The following is a 15,985-nucleotide window of genomic DNA, read 5'->3' as shown; positions in this document are numbered from 1 at the left end:
CAGCCATATGCTGGTGATTAATTAAAGGCAGTGTTTACCTGTCTCATCCACTGTGGCCACGTCGCTAAAGGCACATAACCTCAGATTAAGACTCGGACGGACAAAGTTGGGGGTGAAATATATAGCTTAATAGCTTAATTGCTTTATTCACACAGATTTAGTACAAATGTACTAGTTTTATTTTATACATCTGAACTCACAGGCTTCATGCTCAGTCATGCCTTCATCAGACAGAATTTTATTTTAGGTGCAGCAGATACAGAGTAAAGTTTGAGCTCTGGGATGTTGTGTAATAAATAAAATACACACAAACAATAATGGATATACAATAAGTGAAATCACAATTTAAAAAATGACATCACTTGTATTATAATTTGGCATCATTTGTATTTTAAAACAGCAAAAACTAAACTGACTAGTTCCCTCTCCATGAAAAGCATATTCAGTGCTTTCAGTCATGAGTCAGATGCTGCAGTAGCTGGTATCCTGTGTGTATATACCACTGTAGGGATGGAGGTTAGACCTGTAGCCAGGTTAGCAGTGCAATGCTAACTGTGAAATCAGAAGTCTAACAGCAGCAACTGTCTCATAGTTTTTACGGGATGCTTCTGGTCATGATTAAAGTGGAAAAAGAAAACGTAACCAGTGTAAAGGGTCAGCTCTGATGTGGAGCATTATGGAGCAGTACCTAGTAACTATGACAACCAAACTTTATATATACAGTCTATGGAAAAACCAGAAGGCGCTGAAATTCCCACCCAAGTTTCTTGTGACTAAAGTAGGCAAGTGAAAGCCCTCCTGGAAACCATTAAATACATTGCAGATTTTGCAATTCTGAAAAAAAAAATTAACATAAGAGTCAATAAGAGTGATCTGATTGTTTTTCAGACTGCTGGGAATCACTTAAAAAAAAGGGGTGGTACTATCGGAAATGCAGCATGATGCTGATTGACTTAGGATGTTCAGAGGCAGGACTGGCTGTCCAGAGCAGTCACAGCTAGTCTAACACTTGTTAAATGCGCTAGAATCCTTTTCATTAAGCCCGTCATGATAATTACAGTATTGACTTATCGTACAATAAACAGACATGACTTCAATAATATTTGATAATCGTGATATTGTCTGTTGTGTTTATTTGTATGTTCGTTCACATATATATCAATAACATTTTTTTAAATTAATCATGCAATACCAGACCAGTGCTTCAATAACTGCAACTCCATACACACAGTGTGGACTGACGTAGGTGAAGAAAAATATATTTATTTCCCAAACTTTGAATAATTAAATTATTTTGTCCTTAAAAGTGTATAATTGCTTTGTTATGGGATATTATTATGATATCAGTGGCATTTAAATAGTCTTAAAATGACAATAATATCGTTTATCGCAATAATTTCTGGGATGATAAATCGTCCACAAAAATCTCTTATCGTGACAGGCCTACTTTTCATCATTCTTGAATTTTGTTGGGGAGTTGCCCGATGGCCCTAATGAACAATCCACTACTGACCTTTTTGGTATTCATTACAGGTACTTTCACAGCCCGAAGTTATGTTAATAACTTGCAACCAGTGATCCTACCTTTTCTGAACACACTATGGCAGTGCATCACTGCAACAGGACAATGCTCGTCCACATACTGCTTTCTTCTCAAAAATTTTCATTGAAAACTGATGCTATGCCATGACCAGATGCACCGCTAGACCTATCCCTGATTAAAAATGAGTGGGACGTTGTTATTTACTGCAACATCTGTAGGAGCTACATGAGAATATACATGCTGCATAAGATGGATTGTCATAGGAGACCATTAAGAACCTCTAAAACTGAATGCCAAGACATCTGAAATGTTGATTTACATGTGTTTCACACTACTTCTGTATTCTGTAGCTCAATAAATATTGGCCACATCAGTCAATTTTTTATTATTTATTACTTTTATTCACCTCGCTTACTTCTGAAAAGCATTGCAATTCGACATGTCCTTCTGGGTGCAACTGTTTTTTTTTATGAGTGTAAATAGCATGTGTTAGTCTTCACCCTCCTGGGATGTCATTACTAGTGATAGGGGGAGTCCTAACGAGTTGGTTGTGTAATTGGCTGTGTAAATGGAAAAAAAATTGAAAATTGTAAATAGATTTAATTAAATGCAAATTATATTTTACATTATTTAAAGTACCTTTTATTTGCTGTATACATGTTTTGAAGGTGCTATAACATGGTGTCACCAGATGTCGTCTTCTCAGGTGTTTTGTTTGTCTGCTAAACAGCTGCCGTGATCAGCAGATATTGATTGTTGTTGTGATACTCCCTAAGCTCTGATTTATTCCCTGCTGGTTCAAATCATCCTCCAACCACCTCCTCAGACACGATGTGAGGAGCATTTTAAAATAACAAGTAGAGCATGCTCCTGAAGAGTCTTGTAGAGTCTTGTAGAGTCTTGTAGAGTCTGAAGAGTCATCAAATACTGTCCAGCTTCAAGTGTGCACTAATGAAGCATATTTATGGTGTTATAATTCATATACTTTTTCATGTACCTGACAGCTTCTCTGGGATTTTGTGATCTACTGCAGTGGTTTTTGACCTATGCTGTAACCCTCTGTGGGCTGCAATGGTACTTCTAGGGGACCATTTGCACAAGATAAGAAATTTCAGTATTAAGTGACTTTGATGGGAGTGGCTACTTGATTTACTCTTGATTCACTCTGCACTCACCTCTAAAAAATGTGATGAAAAATCAGTACTATAACCTACTTATCATTATCTAAATAATGATCATAGGCTGTGCTGCACAGTGACTTGCCTAAATTGCAGAGCTGTGCACAATAAAGCTTAATGCCTTTGTCAGTGTCCACACTTTGATAAGCTAAGGGTATGTCTACAGATCATTTTACATAAGGTGGAAATCTCTTGAATCTTTATTAAATGTGCAGTTCAGGAAAAATGACTTGCCATGGTGTATTCAGATGGCACTAAAGTCGCTGAAGAACTCTGGCCATAATTACGTTACCCAATCGCTCCCTCTAAAACTAATCCTGTCTGAATAGAGCTTTATTGTGTGAGTTTTACCCACCATGAACAAATGTTTGCAAAATGGCAATTTGAGCCTCTCAGTCAATTCTGTCTACAATAATAGTTTTGCTGCTTTTTCGGATTTTAAATGACTAATTTCATTTTTATGTGGATTGCAGATCATTTTGTGGTGGATTAAAAGATCGAACCCCCCTGATCTTGAGCTTCACCTCTGCAGTAGACATAGGTTTTTCTTTTGGAATAATATTGGCACTGTTTTGGCATGCAGTGTAAAAGAAAATAAAAGGTTTGAAATACTATTTAATCAAGTGGATTAAAGGAGAAGTCTGGAGTGAAATGGATTTGTTGTGTAGTGAAACATGACAACAAGTACAAACGTTTGTTGAAAAGCTTTTCTCCGTTCACCCCCAGCATTCTGAAATACTGGCTTACAGTGCTAGTGATAGGGGCATATCTTTGCCCATGCAAAGCGATTGATATTATCACATCTTTAACAAGCTCAAAATAGCTCCACATTTTGGTACAATTGGTAGAATTCTGAGTGCCTTAGTGCCTTTGTGCATAAACATATATATATATATATATATATATATATATATATATATATATATATATATATATATATATATATATATATATATATATATATATACCTTCGCAGTGCCTTGAGGTAGCTCTCCAGGAACTGCCATCTTGAAATTAGGTCACAATAAGTGGATTACTGGACAAGCACAAACTAATAGGTTAAATAGGACACATATTGGAAATGCATGGATTTTATAGAGCTAATTTTACCAAAATCACTTTGTCCTATAAAACAACAGTTGAGTGGTTTAAGTCATTTGTTTAAATGAATAAATGTCTGACAAATTCTTTTAGGAATCAAAATGGCTTTTTCCATGACAGGGCTCCTGTGAACGCTTTTTGGCACCTTTATTTTTATGATCGCTCCCTCAGTAACAAGCTTTAAGAGATAAAATAGCCTTTCAGGGAATTTTTTCCTCTAAAATTAGGAGTGCAGCAGATATTTTCACTTTCTCATGCTTCTCATGTTTCCTCACCACTAGCGAAGTCTCCAGCGACTATAAGAGGAGTGTTAATGAAATGTCACGGGACAAAGTTGATTATTTTGACCGTACGTAACTGCACTGTCCTGCACTGACGTAGAGCTGGAGGCTGCGTGGTAATGATTAGTTTATAGTGCCATTATAGCAGTGATGTGCATTAAAAATGGGTGGTATGTGAGTGATGAGGGTGTCAACTTGCTATAACAGCTTGACCTTGAGTGCCTGTAGTGTGTTTTCTGCATTGGGGGATGGGGAGAAGCACTATGGGCATGCTGGGAGTAAAAAGGTGATGAAAAGTCACTTTCTCACATGGGAATAAACTATCCTCACTACCGAATTCAAGGACGAGACGCATCAGATTTATCATGTGCAAAAGGAGAGTAAAGCAAATCCATACTGCTGTACACACTGATCTATATCTCAGAGCCTGGCCTGGTCGATTTGGCCACGGGCTAATTAATGCTCAATAGCTATACACGTAACATTCTGGCATCCTAGTGGGCAAGATGAAGAAGCTTAACATGTAGGTGCAGGGTCACTGGGAAAGTAATTACGAGTGAGCGTGTACGCAGAGAAACAGCCCCATAAACAAAGCCAGCTGTCCCAGGTCAGTCAGTGGACTGGCCTGCTTAACAGGACCTCTGTGCACCAGCTATGTGTTTCATTTCACCATTACACTACTGGCTGTTGTGCTAGCTTACACAGGTACACTCCTGCTACACTTAAACATAACAGTTCCTAAAGGGATCTAGGCTTAGAAGTAGGCTTATCATTATAACTATTTTGGTTTCACGATATATATCCCAGCAATAGGTGTGTTTTAAAAAAAATATGTTATTGTCATTTAAGCTAATCCTTTTTAGTTTTGCATTGTAAAATGTTCATTTTCGATACGGCAGCAAACAGTTAGCAAAGTATAGTGTTCATATAATTGAATAGTGTCTATAAGTGTATTTTGTGTGTGTGTGTGTGTGTTGTGTGTACCATTTAGTTGGATCATTTTATGCCAGTAATATAATTATAGTATACCAGTGATGGTATATACATTTAATGTCAATATATCAGTATAGTGTTAAAATAAATCAGAACTAAAATAAAACACTATTTTTAAATCAAGTCTACATATCAGCATATTCACATCAATGAATATTCACTCTCCTTGCTAAAACTAAAAAAAAATATATATATAAATATATATATATATATATATTATATATATATATATATATATATATATATATATATATATATATATATATATATATATATATATATATATATACAATGATAATAATAATGGTAATATCGAGGTCAGTAAAAATGATACTTAGGTCAATGATGTAATTATTTTTGTTCTTTATTATCTGATTCACCATAATTCGTTATGTATTATTATATATTATTTATTCTATAGTGTTACATAAATAAACATACAATTTGGCCTCAGTTGAAGTGTAATATTTTAACCTTCTTGGACTTTATTACAGGATTCATAGGTGTTCCTATTGTGTCAAATTGACCGGAACAGTCTATGTCTAATATATGTATATATTCTAACATATATAAGCTTATATAATATTATATTATACAAAATTGTAAACTATTTCATTTACATTTTCGTTAAGCCCAGTTAATGTTATGGTTTCTTGCTCTGAATAGTTTTACAAATATTTTCCCTGTATTTTGACACTTTAATATAAGCCAATGTGACCAGCGACATAACTACCATTACTCTTGGTTGTGTCTGTGTTGTTTGTGAGCGTAGACATAATTATGGAGATAATTATTTAGATTTTTTTTTAATTATTCATTCATACTGTAGGAGTCATCATAATGGAACTGTTTCATAGGCTGAGTTTCACCTGTAGGTGCATTCATTGAGAATCAGTCAAACCTCTAGCTAATGAAACTAATTACTTTCATGCCTGGGAAATATAACATGGAAATTTATTTATGAAAAGAGTTTGAATGGCAGCTGAGAATTGGCTTATAAATTCTATTAAAATGTAATTTTTCATTTAGCTTAAGGCATAACCAGTAAAGGTCAGCGGTAAATGATATCAATACTAATGAAAGCATATTATGTTCTTTTGACTAACATATCTCCTGCATGGTTATCTGGGGACATATTTAAAGTGTTAAAGTTTTGCATTGCCACGGATTTCCACTTCCTATTTCCTGCATTTTTTCACTGCAAGACTTAATCTAATTCGTTCTGGGCTGATCTCTGCACTCTGAGTCCATTGTTCACACCACACAACACTTCCTATTTACCTCACGCCATCGCCGCTTCGTGTCTTATAAATATTAGGCTTGGATAACATTGTCTGCGAGTCTCCTACACATTCTTTATCCCTGCTCTTCATTGTCATTCTGAATTATAGAAGCTCTACTGAAAGACCTTATGTGCCTACGCACCAATTACTCATTACTAAGCAGCAGTCTGCGATTCTGCTCCCATTTCTCAAGCAGGCTGATGGAAATACACACCACAGGACATCCTCCGAATTTTTTTGGGTTACAAAAGTCATAACAGTTCATCATCCTGCAATTGTACTGCCAGAGGTTTCTCAAACAGGGGTAAAGAGCATCAGAGAGAAGCCACTGAGCTCTGAGCTCTGCCCATCTGGGTCCTAAAGGACCCAAACCAGAATTGCCACAGTATGAAAGACAGAATGAACAAGTGTGTGATCTATTCTGAACCCTAATTCCAAATATATTCAGGGCACATCTACTTTTGGCTCTGCAACATATCTTTTATTCTTTTCTAATAATTAGACTTGACTAGAATATTATATAACGTATTGACTTTATGAAAATGCAAAAGTAACAGATTTACCTTTTTATGCACGTCTTTAAAGCTTGTAGTTACCAAAGAATAATAAAACTGGTGACTGATTTTTATAAAAATGCATTTTCTACACCTGCCAATCACTAAAATGTTATTTAAACTATTATTCTGTTTTTCCACAGTTCCCAAAACATAAAGTCAGTCATAACATTGACCTCAATTAAAAGCTTCATATTGTCACTGTCCTATTAAAAACACTTGTCTCCAGTTTTGTCGATTTTTAGTTAACTACATCATTTTAACAGACAAACTGTCCCATGCAGTGTGTCACTGAAACTTCCACTGAAAGTTTAGAATTTTTTTTCTTTCCTGTAAAGTTGCTGTTTTGGAGATACTTGTTTTTCATTGGACAGCGACGATATGAAATCCGGATCTAAATGAGAAAGAGACAGTAGATTTACAATGTGCTTATAGAGCTTCATAGATATTCTTAAATTGATGGATCAATAAGGGTTAATTGTCAAAATAACTTTTATATTACAATATAAATATTTTTCACTTACATGTTTTAAGTGTAATATATCTGTAAAACTATCTAGAAAAAAAATCTAGTGAAACAAAAATGGATGTTTCTATAGAATGACTCTAGTAGTCTGTGATCAACATGTCTTTACACCAACCGTTAGCGTTTGAAAAGCCTTGCACAATTGGCCAAACTCTTAAATTATACGGCAAGCCCCCATGATCAGGCTTCCATTATAAAAAATATAACCCATAATCTACTGCCTTTATTTCCACATAATTACCAAAACATAACCTTTAACAGTGAATAAGCCTGGAATATTAACGGTTTGAAGTAAGTTATCTCAGTTTTCTCAGATTCCAGAACAGTCCATTTTAATTTCACTGTCTATCTGGCTTCACCTGAAACAAGTACCTGTGGCAGGCCTCAGATTTTCCTCAGTACTCATCAGTATAATGTTAATAATCTGGTATCTTAAGGTGAACAGAATGCCTTCAGAGCAATTTACAGGCAAATTCTCACAAAAGGAACAAGGATCTGTTCCCTTTCCATATAAGGGGAAGATAAAAAGGGTGTCTCATTTATGCAAATTAACTTTGAATAAAGGTACAGTTGATAACAGTTGGTATGTAAGGAAAAAGAACACATTATACTTCCATTACAAATGTTGACCTTTACAAGTTTTGAACTAAATGAGGGGTAGAAATATTAATAGACTTTAAAAAAACTAATTTTGAGCTGTCATTCAAACTGGATCTGGGTACCAAATTTACATTTTACATTGTTTGGGAGTGAAAGCAGACACCTCCATTGAGTTAGAGGTTGGGTTAGATTTTACTGGTTGTGTGTGCACTGGAGATCAGCTATTTAGTCCAAAGAGAATAAAGTCAAAATAATGGGGGTTCAAGTTTGCTGGGGCAGTGGTGGCTCTGGGTTATTAAAAAAAAAGTTGTGGGTTCAATATTTAATTTTTTTGTTTGTTTTTTAATTGGCTGCAACTGCCTTATCTTAAAGGTCTCCTTCCACTAAAATCCAATTTGTCTTGTTCTTTGTGAAATACTATAGGTCTCTCTGAGTTCTATATGTATGCTGCACATGAAACTTTCTGAGCCTCCATTTTCTGCAGTAGCTAGTAAAAGAAAATCCTCAGAAACACGAGTTGATCAGAGAGGTGTAAGGTGTCAACGTCAACCAGTGATCTCTAATTCAGTGAAATAAAACAAGGCTAAATAGAAACACCTGAGCACTTTTTTCACAAAAAAAACGTCTTACATGGCATTCATTCATAATAGAATTTAGTTTATTTAATTTAGTTATGTTTTGTTTTTTCCAGTGTCCTAAGAATAAAGTAGGTCATACCAGTGACTCCATTTTAAAGCTTCATATGAAATCATGAGCTGAATTTAAAAAATCTGAAACACTGAAGAGACAGTAGACTTATAATGTGCTTTACTTAATAGATCTTCAGAAAAAAAAACACAGAAATATCAGCCGAGTTTTTGTGGGTTCGATAGCACACAGAAAATAATATATATTTTTTGCCAAATAATTTTGTTTGCCAAAGATTCAGACCCTAGCCTTGTTTTTGTAACTTTTTTTAATACACACAGTAATTGCGATATGTGCCTTCTATTTTTGATTTAAGGTATTTTATCTCACTTTCCCACCACTGAAACTCTCACTCACTGTTGTTGTCCATTTTCCCTTTTTCTTGACATAAAACAGATCACATAAGTTTCCAATCTGACCTATTAGACTAAGTGGCATGGTTGCATATCGGATATGTATTTATAATTATGTATCATCAGTACCACATATGAAATTGGAGCAAATTAAATTTAAAACATATCTTTGTGACAGTGTGAACAGCAAAAACACATTGAATCTGATCACATATAATAAAAGATTAATTTTAGACCACGTATACCTGTTGTATGATTGTATATCCCAAGATGGTTTAATTTAACAACATTGACCAGAGAGACAATGACTCAGTATTAATCTATTGTCCATGATAAGAATGGAAATGTTGCTGAGATGCTTGTACGTTTGCATGGCAGGGCTGTAACAGAGGGCCAGTTATATTTAGATTGCTGAGGGCAGGGGTCATTCTCCTGGCAGAACTCCTGGACTTCCTAAACTCTGACCACGTGCTCCATTACAGCCAGGTTTTAGATGCACAACAGTGTAGGAGGGTCTACAGTGCTGCTCATTTTTAATCTCGTATTCTGCTGAGTGGTTTCCTCTCCCAGGCGCCACAAGAATGACAAGAGTTTACTTTGTACTTGTACTTTTTAATTTTACACTTCTTTGCATCCATGTCTGATCTACAGTCTGCATGGACTGTGTTTGTTAATCTGGACTTATTTCAACTTTGCTTTGAAGGGAAATTGAATTTTAATGAAAAGTGGAAACAAAAGTACAAAGAAAAGAAATAGTGTGCGAGCGAGTGAGTGTTCTTTATTCATAGAGAATAGTGTGCTGGAATTGTTCCGTTTCAGTGTCTAACAAAGTGTAACTCATTTCTATCTGCACCATTATTTATGTTCAGATCACCCACTGTGAGCAACTTAATATTTTACAGTCTGTTCATAAATAAGGTAATAAGCATTAAACAGCCTGTTTTAATATCGTATGAAATAAACATGTGGTGCAATATGTTGTATGTTATCATCTATTTTATATGTTCATTGCTAAAAATTGCTTAAAAAAAAAGCTCCTCAGACATAGGAAAAGGAAAGTCAGACAATAAATCCATGTAAGTTTTTTCATGGGATTTGGTGTGGAATGAGAAAATGATTGGATATTGTGTGGATAAAAAAAAACAAAAACATAATTTTTAAAAAATATATATATTTTTTACCCACAAGATTATATTTCTGTTCAAGTGCTAAGCTCTTGTGCTCACCTAAATCACCATAATGAATTTCAGCAGGCTCGAGTTGTGCTTTGTTCTACCTGAATCTGTCTGCTAAAGTTTTGTCACGAATAACACACTCCCTAAGAACATCTAACACAGAACATTTGCTCATGGAAGCATATTTTTGTCTGTTTTAAAGCTAAAATATATTCTAGGATTAGCATGGGATGTTTTTCCACATTTATTGTGAGAAAAGGTTTGTTATGTTTTTATCCTGGGCGATTTTTCTTTTGGACAGAATTATTACATACCATTGTCAGTTCTACTTTTTTTTCCTCTTTTTTGTTGCGTCTCCCAGAATCCTTTGTTTTCATTATCCTAATCATTCAATTTAGAGTCCTGTAAGAGACTAAGAGACTTCATCAGACCATCATAATCTCTACTTTATTAATTAGGCTTTTAAGCGTATCGACATTTGGCTTCTTTGAGTTTCATCCAGCTTATCTGGATGGAGTTTCATCTGGCACTGAGAACTCTAAAGAGCAGCTATAATTTTTCTCATTACTTTTCTTTTTTTTCTTTCTTTTTTAATGATCAACGCTCTGAATTAAGACATGTATAAATGACACTCCTAGGCCTCCAGTAGGAAAGAAAAAAAATGATCCATGAAAAATAAATGGGACCACACTGGTGCTGGTGCTCGTCTGAGGAAGAGATCTAAGTAAGACGTCTCATTTTTTTTCTTCTTTTTTTGGAAAGTAAGACATGTCACTAGCTATGAATGACTCAACATGTTATGTAGTTTTGTATTATCCTGAGGTTATCTGAGGATGCTGCCCAATTCATATTTTTATCAAATGCAGCAAAAGCTCCCTTTTCCCTTTTTGTTCTCTTTCTTTTTCTTACGTATTTTTATTTTCTTCACTCTTTTGTTCACTTCTACCACAGTTTTCCCCCTCCTCCCACCTCAAACTGCAGGTCTTCTTGATCTTTTCTAGTCATAACAAAGCCATAGGTAACTTATCCTTTTTCAGAAAGCTGTGGACTGAAAAATACAAAAAATAATAATAATAAATAAAAAAAAAGACCTTGTATGCTTCAGGCATACAAGGTCCTCACATCTCAGCTGCATATCATCTCAGCTGCAGGAGCAGATGTAAAAACAGATGCACCCAGGCCACAGAAGTCTGTCTGTAGATAGAATCAAACCAGGTCTGTTGTAGTGGATGTGAATGTTAAAGTGAATTTGAATGGAAAATCCGGTGAAAATTTGGGTTAATTTGTTCTGGCTGTCTGGACGTTATTCAAAACCCAAACAAAAGCTGTCTGCCAGACCACACTCCCGGGATGGCATGCCTGTGGAGAACAGGAAGACAAGAACCTACCTCACAAACTGCTGTTATTGGTGCGTGATGTGTGCGTGAGCATGAAGCTCTCTGTGCACTGCTGGCTGCTGGAGGACAGGGAGCGGCGAGGCGAGCGCTGGAAGCGGTTCCTTCGGTTGAAATAGCTCCCAGCCATCCAGGTCCGCTGCCTCTTCCGCAAGTACTCCTTGTAGTTCTTGGTTAGGAGGGTGTAGAGGAAGGGATTGATGCAGCTGTTGCTGTAGGTCAGACAGGTGGTCAGGTAATTGATGTTGCGCCTGGCCTTGGTGGACAGGACCATCTCTGGATTAAACTGGCCCAGGAGCTGCCAGATCCAAAAAGGCAGAAAGCAGGCCCAGAAGAGGAGAACGATAGTGAAGATGAGGTACAGAACTTTGTGGTTTGGCAGCTTCTGAGTCTGCTTGAACGTCTCGGTCTGCGAGATCCAGTAGGCACGTGCCAGACATATGTACAGGTAGCCGATTATGACCCCAGGAGCGACGATGCTGGTGCAGAAAAGTGAGGAGATGTAAATCTTGTAAGACAGAGGGCTCAGCGTGGTCTGACACATCAGCTTGGAATTTTCCATCTTGAGCTCTATGTCAATGATCATGGGGAGGGTCAGAATCAATGAGGCTGTCCATACAAGGAGAGCGATGGCTTTGCGGTAGCTCTTGGATCGTTTTACTGTATCCAGGGGCTTAAGAACCGCAAAGTATCGCTCCGTGCTCATCACAGTCAGTGTAAAGATGCTGGCATGCATTGTGAGAAAGTCCATACTAATGAGGGTCCTACATCCTATATCACCAAAGTACCAGCCCTTTAAGAAGTGGGTGCACACCACGAAGGGAATGGTGAGCAGGTAGAGCAGGTCAGCCATTGCCAGGTTGACAATATAGATGTACATAGAAGCAGCTGCGCGCATGGAGTGGCACATGACCACCAGGGTGTAGATATTTCCTGACACGCCCACGAGGCACATGACGGACAGGATGGTGCCAATGGTGAAGGTGGCGGCCATATCCTCTGCAGATGTCTCCACTGGAGTCTCAGTGGCATTGGGAATCCGATCCACCATTGCCATCAGGGACTCCACTGACACAGTGGTCATCTCTGCATAGCAACCAGACAAACACACATCAATAAACACATCAATCCATAAATAGTGGATAACTAGGTAAAAGTTAGGCATAGAAAAAAACTGCTCAGGGTGTTTCGGAAAGTTTACAACAGTCAAAATTTCAGATTTTGATTATTACAACACTTCTTTTATTCAGTTAATAGTGCAACCTAACAATATTTTAATTTCTGCAAATTATGGAGCCCTTTAAGGAAAAATGAACATGGTGTGTTTTGCTTATCAATTTTGTAAATATATGTATATATATATATATATATATATATATATATATATATATATAAAAAAGAAAAAAAAGGAAAGAAAAAAAGAGAGACTAAGTGGTGATCGCTAGATACTATGGGGTGAAGACCAGATACTATGTGTTGAGCTCTGATATTTATATATATATATATATATATATATGTAAAATGTAAAATGTAGTAAGGATCAGATACAATGTGGTAAGCACCAGATATTAAATAGTGAGCACCAGATACTGTTTAGTGATGATCAGGTAGTAAGTGGTGAGCAACAGATACTTCAGAAATTACCAGATACGATGTGGGGCCTGATAATAAGTTGTAAACACCATATTGTCCCTGTCCAATGAAAAACAAATATATCTATTTTTTGTTGATTTTTAGTTTACTACATAATTTGAACAGACAAACTGTCCCTCACACTGTGCCACAATTTCTTGATGAACGGACCAAAAGAAACTCTTCAAAATGACCTAAAATATTCTTTACATTGACTTCCATTGAAAGTTTAGAAGATTTTATCTCTCTCCTGTAAAGTTGCTTATTTGGAGATACATGTTTTTCATTGGACAGCGACGATATACTTTATAATGAGCAATAGACACTATATGGTGAGGACCAAATACTGTGTGCTGAGCTCTGATAACTATGTGGTGAGCAACATATACTATGTACTAAGTGGTGAGCACCAGATACACTTTGGGACCTGATACTAAGTGGTAAACACCATATTAGTTGTGAGCACTAGATACTATGTAGCGAGGACTTGATTCTAAGTGGTAAGCAGCAGATGCTATTTAGTGACGGCAAGGAATTAACTGATGAGCACCAGATACTGTGTTAAGTACCAGATACTATGTAGTGAGGGCCAGATACTTGTGGTACCAGATACTGTGTAGTGAGGGCCAGATACTATGTGGTACCAGATACTATAGGGTGAGCACCAGATATTATGCACTGAATACCAAATACTACGGGATAGGCTCCAATACAATGTGGTAAGCACCAGATACAATGTGAAGATTGCCTAGTTACTAAGACGTGAGCACCAGATACTTTGTATTGAGCACCAAATACTATGTGGTAAATTCCAGATAGTATGTGATGAGCAGCATATGCTATGTGGTGAGCATCAGATATTAAGTGGTGAATGCCAACTCTGTATTTAGCACAAGATACTATGTGGTACCAGATTTTAAGTGGTGAGCGCCGAACACTAAGTGGCAAGCATCAGATATTATGTAGTGAGCACAATATACAGAGTGAGTCAAAAGTCACAGGATAACCTTTTTTTTCCAGAAACAAAATATGGCGGCTTTCAAGATGGCGACATTGTTCCAGATATATATTTTTCCCTTCTCTTTTGTTGAAAGGGAAATGATAGGGTGTTCTGCAACTTTTGACTCTCCCTGTATTTTGTGGTGAACACCAGCTACTAAGTGGTGGTCACCAGATACTGATGAGTGAGGACCAGCTGCTATGTAGTGAGCACCAGGTACTATTGAGTGAGAATCAGGCAATTTCAGGTGAGCATTTGATACTAATAGGAATAATAAAACAAAACTGTTCGCTTGGCCACATAGTTTCTAGTGCTCACCACATATTATTTGGAGATCACCACTTTTTTTAACCGTAAAACTTTACACCAATTTGCTATTAACTGGAAAAAATATACAGCATTTCCATTTCAGGGGCTCTTTAGCAAATATAATAGAAACAAAAAAAAATGTTTTTGACCAAATCTAACAGACAGCATTGTAACAATCCATCAGTTCATGTTCTATTAAAGCTCTGTTGTCACTCTAAAGTCACTTAAACTAAATACCTCTAAGTGACCAATGTCATTTTAACTCTAAAGAGCACCTCAAACAAGTCTGTTTGCCCTCTTAATTAACACAGTCACGTTATCTTAATAAGCGCAGAGACAGCAGAGGATTTCGGACATGCAATCCAAAAAGACCTAATGACAGTTTTGATTATTTTATTTTAGTGGAATAATAATAATAATAAGTCTTACCTTCTTGAATTCCCACAGATTGTGTGGCTCCCAGCAGAGAGTGGTTTAACATTTATAATGAGCTCAGCGCCCACTGATCGAACTCATGATACTTCTCCCGGTAGTTATTCCAAAGTCCCGGAATTCCATTCGAAAGATCCCAACGGTTTGATTCCAGTTCAGGCAAAGGCACACCAACACGCGGACACACACTCACACTCTCCACACACTCATTCACACATACTCACACACATGCCCACACACAAAAAAAGCAAGAGCCCTCTAGAGGAACACGGTCATTGTGTCAGAATGCGAAGTCTGAGCGCCTGCGTTCAAATCAGTCACAAGCAGGTGCTTCAGCTGTTGTTTAAAAACTTCTTCTGCTCTTCTTCAGCACATCACCTACTCCCTCACAGCTCCTGATGGCAGATCTCAGCACAGCATTACGTCTTCAAAAGAAGTCGTAAACATGAAAGAGAGAACGTAAATGGGGAAAAAAGCCCAAAAACTCATCTTAGCTGGGTATGCCTTAGGAGACGAGCACTTTGAGCTACAGCTGGATTTTGAAATCCTCTCTTCCACTGACAGAGTGTGTGCCTGTGAGGGGTAGAGAGAGAGAGAGTGAGGGAGGGAGGGAGGGAGAGAGAGAGAGACAGAGAAGGGGAAAGAGAGAGAGAGAGAGTAAGAGTAAGAGAGAAAGAGAGAGAGAGCACGGATTAGAGTACACAGTGTGGGAGGGGAAATGACGTGGGAGAGAGGGAAAATAAGATGATGGGGGGGGTTGGAGGTTGATGTGGGGGGTGAGCGTTGTAAGGCTGTCTGTCAGAATGGACGTGAACGTGTTTCCCTAGTGCTTGATGCTATAAATGAATGACGGGTATGTGTGGCCAGAACTCTGCTCCTCTTACGTGACGTCACAACCCACCACTACACCTTTCATCACCCCCACCTCCCCATAATTCCTGAAG

The 15,985-nt window shown here is 37.1% G+C and overlaps 1 protein-coding gene and 1 long non-coding RNA gene across 2 annotated transcripts in view; one reads left to right on the top strand and one right to left on the bottom strand.

Annotated features, from left to right (window-relative positions):
* LOC103036415 (urotensin-2 receptor) overlaps positions 1-15,645 on the bottom strand; it is a 56,115-nt gene extending 40,470 nt beyond the window's left edge. The window contains exons 1-2 of the mRNA XM_007259142.4: positions 15,039-15,645; positions 11,663-12,754 (exon numbers count right to left, since the gene is read on the bottom strand). Of these exons, the coding sequence (XP_007259204.2) occupies positions 11,664-12,754; positions 15,039-15,090 (1,143 nt within the window). The 5' untranslated portion in view covers positions 15,091-15,645 and the 3' untranslated portion in view covers position 11,663. The remainder of the gene's footprint in view (positions 1-11,662; positions 12,755-15,038) is intronic.
* LOC111192350 (uncharacterized) overlaps positions 1-15,985 on the top strand; it is a 192,156-nt gene that overhangs the window by 158,322 nt on the left and 17,849 nt on the right. The gene's annotated exons all lie outside the window — the stretch shown is intronic.

This window comes from Astyanax mexicanus, chromosome 15, assembly GCF_023375975.1.
Source record: "Astyanax mexicanus isolate ESR-SI-001 chromosome 15, AstMex3_surface, whole genome shotgun sequence".
Lineage (NCBI taxonomy): Eukaryota > Metazoa > Chordata > Actinopteri > Characiformes > Acestrorhamphidae > Astyanax > Astyanax mexicanus.
This window is presented reverse-complemented; position numbering and strand designations above follow the sequence as displayed.